The sequence below is a fragment of the Ostrinia furnacalis genome, unplaced genomic scaffold, assembly GCF_004193835.3.
Source record: "Ostrinia furnacalis isolate ACB-3 unplaced genomic scaffold, ASM419383v2 OfSCF0694, whole genome shotgun sequence".
Taxonomy (NCBI): domain Eukaryota; kingdom Metazoa; phylum Arthropoda; class Insecta; order Lepidoptera; family Crambidae; genus Ostrinia; species Ostrinia furnacalis.
In genome coordinates, this window is record NW_021130933.1 from 1,420,169 (window position 1) to 1,432,916 (window position 12,748).

At 35.4% G+C, this 12,748-nt stretch overlaps 1 protein-coding gene across 2 annotated transcripts in view; it reads left to right on the forward strand.

The window, feature by feature from the left end:
- LOC114366804 (alpha-tocopherol transfer protein-like) overlaps positions 1 to 12,748 on the forward strand; it is a 30,226-nt gene that overhangs the window by 10,278 nt on the left and 7,200 nt on the right. Inside the window, exons 1-2 of one of the 2 annotated variants that reach the window (XM_028323792.1) lie at positions 5,494 to 5,601; positions 12,524 to 12,703. In XM_028323792.1, the coding sequence (XP_028179593.1) occupies positions 5,592 to 5,601; positions 12,524 to 12,703 (190 nt within the window). In that variant the 5' untranslated portion in view covers positions 5,494 to 5,591. Of the gene's footprint in view, positions 1 to 5,493; positions 5,602 to 12,523; positions 12,704 to 12,748 lie in introns of those variants that run through there. The other variant, XM_028323791.1, reaches the window with a different exon arrangement.

A 12,748-nucleotide genomic window follows, 5' to 3' on the forward strand; every position in this document is an offset into this window, starting at 1 on the left:
ATTCAATTTTTTTATATAATCGTCGTGATAAGTACGCAAATTAATAAAGGTGTTAATATTAGTTGATTGATTTAGATAGAGTTTGCAAGAGTCACACGTCTTTTAGACTCGAATATAATTATTACGTAAGCTAACTGGTATAATTTTCGATATATTGCAACAACAATCGCGACACGATTTCTGTTACAAAACGTATAAAAGTTGCGTTTAAACAAAATGTATCAACCATTATGCTAATTCCAGTAAAAGTACTCGATATCCTTGAACAAATTAAACCTTAATTAAATTACGAAAAAATATAATTTTTCCATTGTCTCAGATATTCTCTGGTCTTTTTTATTCTCGTTTTTAGTGAGCGTTATTTAAACGTGACTCTATATTTTTCGAACTACTTACCCAATTAAAAAATAGCCTACGCCTAATCTAAATTGCGACTACCAAAGCTCATACAATATACGCACCTACAACTAAAGAGACACAACATCTTGTGCTTTCATATTTTCACAATACAAAAAGTAAGTGATCTAAGCATTGTGTTTGAAGCAAAATACAGTAGATGGGAGACATTGTATTGCGTACCAGCAATCAGATTAGTTTTCTATTAGGTGCTACGAGTGAAAACGTTTCGAGAAATTGCGTAGAGATAGTTATTTTATTACTTATAGAAGTTATTACCAATTTATATGGTAAATTTTATCCACTAAACGCCAAATAAATGAATAATTCAATATAACTGTCGGTTATTCTGGGTAAGGAATCGATTACTCTTTTTCTATACTAGCTGCTAGTTTAGTCAATCGAATGTAACTCGTAATGTGTAATAGATCAGATCAGCCTATTGTTCCTCCATTCTGAATAAAAAATGATGACTTTTTGACGGCGTGAATTCCTTATGGTTTCTTGCTAAAACAATAAAATAGAGATAGAGCCATGGTTTCGCCAAGTCCGTCCGTTCGCAACGACCTATGTCACAAAGGGTATGCGATTTTTGTCGTTGCGAGGAAAAAAGAGGATCACACAGATTTTCTGTTCCTTATAACATCCTGTTTTATAAATAGGCGCTATTTTTAACTCTTACTTTATCGAAATGCTAATCGAGAGCAACGAATATCAAAGTCGATTTTTCTTCAACGATGCTATGGGTCGACCGGTCCGACCAGTTCGACCACCTCGTGCTAGACGGGCCTTTAATTAGAACTGCATTGAGGGTCAGCTGCTCTATGATTACCGTTAACTAGGTCGGGTCCAAATAGAGATAATTTGATTAAAATACGCATTTAAAGATATCTTTGGTTTAAAAACTGTATAAGTACTGTCAATTTGTACGTACAGTCGCCAGTGCATCAGATAAAAAAAGTTGCAAAATCGCACGTGTTATTTAATTAATCAAAATTGTTTTTAGCTCATGTTGGTACTTTTGTGAATACTGAACTGAAAATGAAATCTTTCAGTCACAATCTGTCAACCCTTGATCACATCATGATTAAAATGGCTGCCCTGTTTTTATTTACTACCCATAATGCTTTAACGTCCCTAGCCCGTGAGTCAAATGTGACTCACGTCTAGGATATGATTATGTCTTCTTTGTGTGTTAAGTTCTATTAATGTTTGGACTTTAGATTATTTATACTCCATAATTTTGTATCCATGAAGTATGATCTGGTCGGGCAGCCTTCATCACAAAGTTATTAAAAACAGTGAACTTTATACAATGTTTTGTTATTGCAAAACTTTTGAAAATAAAATTCATCAACGGCATTAGCGCCATCTATGCCGTTTGTGTCGTAATATTACGCAAATCATTGATCGGTATATTAACGGCAGAAACTTGTTTCCAGCTATCTTCACTAGATGGCGCATTGAATGAATCGGGCAGTTTAACCTTTTGGTCTACATTGTTGCAGGTCTAATTTATTTACCTACCTATAGATAGGTAGGTGCTTCTAATTAGATGCACTAGTAGGTCTTTAAACATTTATTCAAACTGATATAAATCCTCCTGAAATTAATCATCAATTATTGAAGGAAAAATATGAGACAGTAAAAATATTATAATTTTCACCCAGGTAAAGCCTATCTAATTTTCGATGACAATAAAGGAGCTAAAAAGAACAATATTAAAGATTTTTGTACAAATACGAAAATATACAATTTCGCTTAAAAATATGATTAGATCCTGTTGTTATCAAAAAACAACTTTTCTTAGGTATGTATTATATAATGATCCAAAATGTTCTTTTTCTCGAAGGCCATTGGGTTTTTTAAAGGACGAAGCACACTATCAACCAGGAAACGGATCGTACGTAACCGTATCAACTCGAGGCGGTCTCTTTGCATTAAACTCCCTACTGAAACACACTTATCCGCACCGTAACGTTGATGATCCCTTTCCGGGTTGATAGGTGTGCTTAACCTTTAGTGTGACTAAGTCCTATTTAAGTATTTGATGGACAATAGAACGTAACGGGCGTAAAAGGAATGATGACGTTTAGAAAACAAAAATAAATGTTTAGTTTATATGCTGATATAGTTTTATGAATATTCATGAACCTTATTCAAACTCAATTTCCTGGAGAAGTTCGACCGACAGTTTGAAATTAATAATACTCTTATAATGCTTATTTATGCAGCGTCATGATGACTAGTTCACGGTCAAATTTCAAGACATGAGGAAAAATTTCAATCTATATGTTATCTATACTATTCTTTATAGGAAAGCGTTTAAGAATTGTAATAAATTCACACATTTAATAAACAAGGACAATATTATCAATGCGCTTTACTGCTGTAATATTAGGTATATTCTTTCTGGTGCTATCTCAGTGCAACTTAATTAAAAGATTCCACATAATGCACGAAGTCATTGGACCGTAATCTAATGTAATATTAGTGATGCAGTTATAAAAATATGTACCTACAAGAATGTATCAAATAAAGTAACTCTCCACCTTTGTATGTTTATGTTTATCCGCTAACTTCCTAAACGACCCAGTGGATTTTGATGCGGTTTTCACCATCATTTAGATATTTTTCACGAAAGGTCATTCGCTTATTTTTTTCGATAGTAGAAATTAAATCATCATGTAAATGACAATGCNCTATCGCTCCAGGTCTGCCGAACCGGACCTCCAGGCTCTTCATCAGCTCTTCCGGATCCTCGGCGGTGAACAGGAGGCTCTTGACTGCCTCCCTTGCGTGCCCTTGGAGACACCTTCGTAGTCGCGCCAAATTCTGTGCCGGCGTGAAGGAGCGCGCGGTGTCTTCATACGACCTTCTGAACGCGAGCCATTCTTCACATGCGCCGTTGAAACTTGGGAGGTCGACCAGTTGCATTGTGAGGCCACCTTCTGCCCTCTGTGACAGCTTGGTGATAGCCATGGCCAATTCTTGAATATCGGTCCTCCCTTCCGAAGGTAGTGGCTGCGACGGCGGCGGCGGCGGCAACACTTGCGGCGGCAACGGCGGCAACACTTGCGGCGGCGGTGGCGGCGGCAGCGGTAGAACTTGCGGCGGCGGCGGTAGCGGCTGTGGTTTCGGCGGTACCTTCTCGGCGATGATGCTCGAGTGGTCCGACCAATCTTCGATCTGCATTTGCCTGTATTGCACTTTTTCTGGATCCTCTTCCATGTCGGAATCCAATTGGGCCAACTCCAATTCCGCTTTGGCAACTTCCAGTTCCTGGCGGGCCACTCTTAATTTGGCCTCTAATTCTGCCCTTCTTCTTGATGAACGGACGGAGCGCGTGTCTTGATTCACTCTTGACAGTCGCGGCGTTTGTCTATGCACTTGCGGCGTGGGCGGCGCGTACTGTCCTTCAACATTCAGCACGNGACAATGCCAGATTTTGTATGGAAAGTGGCGTCTTTTTTTTTTCGCGCGGCCATCGACCGAACTTTGTTTTTTGATTACAAAATAGTGTAATAAACCAAACTTACTATGGCATGTATACCTCTAAACTCAGTCTGAACTGAGTTACGAGCATTAGAAGTTTGATGATTTTCATACTAGATTTGCTTTTTGTGCGCAAGTTTTGTAAGAAATTGCAACAAAATATTGCCCTATTTTTTTATTGCGCTGATTCTGCTCCATACTGATGTCTGGAGCCTTTAATGGATGGTATTGTTTGTTTACACATACAATCTAACTATTTTGTTGCAATTTCTTACAAAACTTTGCGCGCAAAAAGCAAATCTAGTATGAAAATCATCAAACTTCTAATGTTCGTAACTAAGTTCAGACTGAGTTTAGAGGTATACATGTCATAGTAAATTTGGTTTATTACACTATTTTGTAATCAAAAAACAAAGTTTGGTTGATGGCCGCGTGAAAAAAAAAAGACGCCAATTTCCGGCATTGTCTTTTATCATAGCTAACCATATAACATAACTCACAACTCCTTCTTATAGAAATTACATGTGCACAGCACATACAACGACTGCACGAAAATAAATATTGGTAAAACTCTGACTTAACTAAGTGCTTATTTTTTCGTGTTTTTGACCTTTGAACCGGATATAGGTTACTCATAATATTAAGTATTTTCTCACTTTTAAAGCTGCAATAAATTATTTCTATGAATAAAGTTTTTCAGTCCCTTGCTTGGTGTGTATGATCCTCGAATCGAAACCTACCAGTATAGATCTCCGGCTATTAATAACTTAGGCCACATTGGAAGTTGTTACGAGTATCTACATGTATAATTTCTATAATGAAAATACACAATGTCATTCAGCCCTTTGACATCCCGTTGTTTTTGCATAAAATTAATTACGAAAAGCCTCATTGTAAAGGAATTATCATGCAATTTCATCTTATAAATGTGACCATTGAACTTGAGGTTCACAGTGACGTCACATGCGCCTGCGCAAATTATAAGGCTGGCGATGTGGGTATAACCACACCATGATACAGTACAAATAAAACAAGCAAGTCAATAACATACGTACCTAGTTTTATTCTAATATTCTGACATGCTACTGAAAGATTTTTTTTTTGCAAACGTTTTTATTCTGTCGTAGCAGTCGTAGTAATGTATGCTACGGAGTACGACTACGATGAAGTACATGTACGACTTACGAAAATCAATAATATTATTAAATTAAAATTGATATTATAAGAAAGTCCGGCCTGATCGTCACTTACCATCAGGTGAGAAACAGGCCAAGAGCTTCTTCGCTGTGGATAAAAAAAAGGCCGGCCGCTTGCCGCTTTACTTTTTGGAATATTGATTTCACTAAAATGATTTTTTTACTGACAACATTGTTTTCTTGACTGTTTTATTGCTCTGGCAGGAGACGGTAAAGACTAACAAGTATCAGTAATAAGTATTATTAATAATCACATTTAATTTTGCTTAATCATGCGGTAATACTAATTATTTATAAATGCTCCCCATATTTACAGACACATTTACCGTGTCAGTTGCTTGATGGTTGTTCTGGCCGCTAAGCCCTTGCTGTGGCCGAACCCAACCGTATTGCTTTCCTAATATAAAACAAATGCGGCCGCCAGCGCCACAGTCTCGCGCGCACTCTTGTCGATCATCTACCGCGGACGTTGCATTGTGATATTTTACACTGTAATTCGAAACAATGGGGAAATGTGAGTAACTACTTACTTTATAATGTTCCATTAATGTACACTTACGATTACGACGCATGCATCACACGGTCGGCATATTCATTCATTATTTTAGGAATGCCAATTCTCGACCCACGCAATGAGATTTATTGATATCTTAACTTCATTATTTATTGCCGGCTTTCAGTGATCCGAATTAAAATGAGTTGAGATATTGATAATTTTAAAATTTTCCTCATTTTAATTTCAGCACATTAAAATACCCTCAGATGCATAAATTAATATTCGTCAGCCAGTTTAACACAGTTTGGTCTCTTTTCACCTGAGTAAAGCCGATATTTATTAGAAATTAACAAAACATACTTACGTGTAAAATAAATATTAAAAACCTAAGTTAGGAAAAACTTAAATAACATACCTATATTAATTATCATTATCAACACAGGATTAGTTGAATACCAAACCTTAAGTGCCTACGTAAATGTATATTTTTAACAGGTAATCTACAAATATTGCGTTTGCAAAGATAATATTGACGACAGCCTGGCCTAGTGACTCTCGTAGGACCTGACTAGGTACAACACGCCAACAGTCACGCATTCGAATCCTGTTGGGGACAAATGTTATAATGATACTAGCTGTGCCCGCGACTTCATACGAGTGAAAACAGTTTGAAAAATATTTCCCGTTTTTGAAACATTTTTCTTCACTGCTCTGCCCCTATTGGCTGTAGGGTGATGTTATAGCCTAAAGCTTTGCTCTATAAATGGGCTCTCCAACACAATTTTTTTTTCAAATCCGTCCTGTAGTTTCTGATGCTGAGATTAGTGCGTTCGAGCAAAAAAATGAACAAACAAACTCTTCAGCTTTGTAATATAAACTAGCGGCCACCCGCGACTTCGTACGCGTGGATCCCGTTTTATCCCCTTAGGCTGGTTTTAGTGTCACGCGGACTGTCAGTGCGGATCGCTCCGCACAGCCGATCTGTATGAACTAAAACCAGCCTTAGGGGTGGAGTTTCGTAAAATCCTTTCTTAGCGGATGCCTACGTCATAACATTTACCTGCATGCCTAATTTCAGCCCGATCCGTCTAGTGGTTTGGGCTGTGCGTTGATAGATCACTATGTCAGTCAATCAGTCAGTCAGCCACCTTTGAGATATATATGTCAACGTGAAAATGTAAACTCTGTCAGTTTATAATATAACGCGTTAGATTGTAAACTAACAGTGGGTTAGGTTAGGTTAGATTGTAAATTAACTACGTCAGATTATAATCCGACGGAATTCTCAATTTTACGTGACATATATATATATGTAGTTAATATAGTCGTACGTTACGTACGTAGGTAATCCGTAACCTAGTCACTATCACCTATCACAAAGTTATGCCTATATTAGTGCTAAGTAAAAGTTGTGTTAGAATTAAACGGAATGTTCCACAAATAACATTTTGCTTAATGGACTTTCCACGGGCCTGCCCAAGAACAGGATTGTACAGTATACAGGCAAACGAAGGTTAACAACCTCGTCAATGTATGGCAAATATCCAACTTAATAAATGTCAAGCTTTGAACAACGTCTACGAAAGTTTCCATAAGTTTTACAGTTACCTACAAAATAATGCCGCAAATCATCAAGTTAATGCACATCATTGTTTTGAAATATGAGTATTCCACACAGACCTAGTTCTAATTACCGTCACATTAAAGTTACAAAAATCCAATTAGTATGAATCACAATTTTATGTTCAATCATAATGACCGTTAATTGTTATAAATAACTTACATTACAAAAGTATTATATTACTAGCTGACCCGGCGAACTTCGTACCGCCTTAGCGTAGAGATTTTCTTAATATTTTTTTCCGTAAGAACCATCCTTGGACTTCCACAAACATTTAAAAAAAAGAATTATCGAAATCGGTTCAGCCGTTCACACGTGATGCCGTGACAACGCGAAACGGGTTTCATTTTTATATATATAGATTACCTACGCTACGTTGTGTTCATTCGCATAACTTTAGTTAAAATAACTTCTAGACTTAAGACGGTTTAACTGGTTATTTACACCTACTTACGTATAAGTTATTGGCCGAATCTATATCCAAAAATATACCGGCCCATTTACATATTACAGCATCACTAAACTCTTTTTAGGAGACATGACTAATCGTATTTTTTCTAGAAATAACCTTTGACTTTTATAGCCAGTTGTGGTTATTAACATTAATTAATCTTAAAATAGTGATTTATTTTTAGAAAAAAACTAGCATAAATTGAGAACGGTGGTATTTTGAACAGGCTATTTTGCTTGGTCAAGAAAGCCAAATAACTGCTGTTGTAGTGACATAACCGTTTAAAAATCGGTTTATAGTTTAAAATTTCGAAGTCAGTGTAAGTGATCATTATCAACACAGTATTAGTTGAATACCAAACCGTAAGTGCCTACGTAAATGTATATTTTTAACAGGTAATCTACAAATATTGCGTTTGCAAAGATAATATTGACGACAGCCTGGCCTAGTGACTCTCGTAGGACCTGACTAAGTACAACACGCCAACAGTCACGCATTCGAATCCTGTTGGGGACAAATGTTATAATGATACTAGCTGTGCCCGCGACTTCATACACGTGAAAATAGTTTGAAAAATATTTCCCGTTTTTGAAACATTTTTCTTCACTGCTCTGCCCCTATTGGCTGTAGGGTGATGTTATAGCCTAAAGCTTTGCTCTATAATAAATGGGCTCTCCAACACATTTTTTTTTTCAAATCCGTCCAATAGTTTCTGATGCTAAAATTAGTGAGTTCGAGCAAAAAAATGAACAAACAAACTCTTCAGCTTTGTAATAGGGGAGAGTTCGGTATATTGTACCGCCGGGTAAATTGTACCACCCTCATATTTCGTAAAATATTTATTGAATGTCTATAGTTGCAACACTCAGCGATACACAACTAAATTCAATTAATATCAACCATGAGGTTTTTGCCGTGAAAATGAACACGTGTGTTTTATTTTGAAAAGTATTTTTTCATTGTTTTCAAGTAACTTTTGACAATGCATGTTTAGTTTGTAATTTTGTTAAATTTAATCACAGGGTGTTTCTAATATATTATTTAGAAGCGTAAATTAGTGTGGATTACAATTATTTGAAACATTTTTCGGTATTTATAAGCCATATTTTTTACCGATTTTTTAAAAGCACTATCATCTAGTCGGCTTAATTGTACCACATCAAATTGTATGGAACTTTACCAAAGGATTTTGAATTTTTTTTAATAAATTATATTTTGAAGTTATAATATCGTATTTATGTTTGACTAACAATAAATGAAAGCAAAAGACTGGCAAAGTAAATTAGGTACAAGTGTGCGTTACGATAATTGGAATTACAAAACTTTTACTCAAAATCGTGATAACGTGTAAAACAATATCGATTGTCTATATTATTAACTACTGTTCCTTTTCGTTACCTAATTTGTTAAGAATGTATCGTATAATATTTTGCCATAGTTTTTTTATAGGCTTGAAATTGATTGAAATCCAATTTAGTAACCCGGTGGTACAAATTATCGAACCGGTTGGCTAAATTGGACCGAAGCTCTGAACTCGTATTTTGTTGATTTGTGCTAAATATACAACAATTGTGTTGCTTAATACCTATGAAATAGTAAGTTGAATAATTTATCTTTAATTATATACCATGAACATTAGCAAAAACAAAAGAAAACTATGTGTAAAATGGGATTGAAAAAAACTGGTCCAAATTACCGGACTCTCCCTTATAAACTCGCGGCCACCCGCGACTTCGTACGCGTGAATCCCGTTTTACCCCCTTAGGGGAGGAGTTTCGTAAAATCCTTTCTTAGCGGATGCCTACGTCATAACATCTACCTGTATGCCAAATTTCAGCCCGATCCGTCCAGTGGTTTGGGCTGTGCGTTGATAGATCACTATGTCAGTCAGTCAGTCAGTCACCTTTGAGATATATATGTCAACGTGAAAATGTAAACTCTGTCAGTTTATAATATAACGCGTTAGATTGTAAACTAACAGTGGGTTAGGTTAGGTTAGATTGTAAATTAACTACGTCAGATTATAATCCGACGGAATTCACAATTTTACGGTGACATATATATATATGTAGATAATATAGTCGTACGTTACGTACGTAGGTAATCCGTAACCTAGTCACTATCACCTATCACAAAGTTATGCCTATATTAGTGCTAAGTAAAAGTTGTGTTAGAATTAAACGGAATGTTCCACAAATAACATTTTGCTTAACACTAGAAAGGCCGCCGTCCCATTTTTGTCCCACTCGCGAGTTTGATCGTCTCTAACTTTTTTATTTTTCAACGAAAGTCCATGAAACTTTTTGACTTTTCCTGATTTATTGAATTTTATCAATTTTTAATGTTTTTGATAATATAACATTATTAGAAAAAAAATTAAAATCGGTTTTACCTAGAAGCGCCACTGGGTCATTTTTGTCCCACCTTGGTATTTGCAACAATAATTCGTTGAAGAGTCCTTGTTTCGAGGAAATACGAGAATGGGGAGGTGAGGAACGTTTAGGTGACTCATCACAATGCAGAAATGTAATTAAATTGTACTAGTTTTTGCCTGTGACTTCACCTAGTGAGAAATTAAGTTTATCATAGAAAGACCTAATTTCTTGACACTTATCGTTGTTATTTGACCAAATAACTGAATATTATTGTTATTTATAGACTATATTATGTTATTCTGAAATATTAACAATAAAACTGCAAAGTTTTATTAAGATCGGCTTAGTTTTTTTTGCGTGAAAGAGTGAAAAAACAACAATCGATCTAACCATGAATCCACACTCACTTAGTTCAATTTCAAGGCTTAAATCCACCCATTCATCCTTCCTATTCGTTCATCGGTTCATCCATCCATCAATTCATCAATCTTTATTAACTTTTACATTTATATTATAAGTAGGAAGGTGACTTCAAGACATGGGCCAGTTCATATATTGTATGATTTGATACATTTTTAAAATGTGTGACTTATAATTTTTTTAAAATTATACGTACATACTTTTCATTGTAACTGGTAAAAAACTTCACTGTGTGTGTACGGATAACAGAAAAATAACCATACCTATAGAAGTTCCTAAACACATAGTAGACCAGAGAGACAAAAAAACCATACAAAAAAACTTTGTGCAAAATGTGCACTATTATTTGTAAGATATTTATTATTTATTCAAAAAGAATAATAAATAGTTAAATTAGTAATTTCATAATTTTAATACAGTATAAAACCATGTAATATGTGACTATTTTTATATGAAACCAAAAATATCAGTCTTATAATAATTAAAAATTAAAATTGAATACATTCATATTTTTTAAGAAATAAGTACATATTGATTTAACTATATAGATAAACCATTTTTTAAGGATACTAAAAATAGTTTAAACCATAATGTTCATGCCTGAAACTAAAAAAATGTTACAAAATATATGCTGGGACAAAATTGACCCAGCGGCGCTTTTAGGGGGGTCGTAATCTTCGGCACTTCTAGTGTTAATGGACTTTCCACGGGCCTGCCCAAGAACAGGATTGTACAGTATACAGGCAAACGAAGGTTAACAACCTCGTCAATGTATGGCAAATATCCAACTTAATAAATGTCAAGCTTTGAACAACGTCTACGAAAGTTTCCATAAGTTTTACAGTTACCTACAAAATAATGCCGCAAATCATCAAGTTAATGCACATCATTGTTTTGAAATATGAGTATTCCACACAGACCTAGTTCTAATTACCGTCACATTAAAGTTACAAAAATCCAATTAGTATGAATCACAATTTTATGTTCAATCATAATGACCGTTAATTGTTATAAATAACTTACATTACAAAAGTATTCTATTATTACCTACGCTACGTTGTGTTCATTCGCATAACTTTAGTTAAAATAACTTCTAGACTTAAGACGGTTTAACCGGTTATTTACACCTACTTACGTATAAGTTATTGGCCGAATCTATATCCAAAAATATACCGGCCCATTTACATATTACAGCATCACTAAACTCTTTTTAGGAGACATGACTAATCGTATTTTTTCTAGAAATAACCTTTGACTTTTATAGCCAGTTGTGGTTATTAACATTAATTAATCTTAAAATAGTGATTTATTTTTAGAAACAAACTAGCATAAATTGAGAACGGTGGTATTTTGAACAGGCTATTTTGCTTGGTCAAGAAAGCCAAATAACTGCTGTTGTAGTGACATAACCGTTTAAAAATCGGTTTATAGTTTAAAATTTCGAAGTCAATGTAAGTGACTATTAAGTTGCCTCGCAAATGCCTCGCAACTTCTAGATGTTAGAAACATACCCATTTATTCTATGTAATATTGCATTTTGTTTGCAATGACACATCAACCAAATTATAGGTACTAGTTGGCAAACTGACTTAGCAAACACTTTAAGTAAATTATGATGCTATGGAGAAATGACTGAAATACGAGTACCTATGTATATCATATTGTATTCTAAATTGATCTGATGTAAATTATTATTGTTTCTTGGGATGTCAGCACGGAAAACTTAACAGACACGTAAGAAGGCTTCTGGTAAAAGCCATTTTCCAAAACCTTCTAGTAAATGGGGGAAACGTTCGTAGTCAATCGCCAATTCATAGGCCGTTGCCGTATGTATATTATCTAATCCGTGGCCCAAAATGTTTTTGAGTAAAACTCAGTGATAACCGGCTTTGTTAGCGGACCATATATGGTGGATCATCAAATTCTTGGAACCTCTCAGCATTAGATATAGAAAACATTTATTTGCATCAACATAATTGTAGATAAGGCTTAAAACTAAACAAAACTATCATAGAAACATGTTATAATTATTTTAATTTAACAACTTGCTTACAATATTATTTCCTTTTTCAGTATCCCAGCATATGCTGTCGGACATCGACAAACTCCCAGGAGTGCAGCTCGGAGACTTCCTGCTGCAGTTCGAGCTGGATGAGCCCCGGGAATCCGTCCAGGAGATAGCCAGGAAGGAGCTCAGGGAAACCCCCGAAAACATCAAGCCAGCTGTTGAAGAGTTGAGGAGACTTCTTACAGGTAAATAACCTTCTTTCCTAAACTGCATCCGTTTTCCGTTATTCG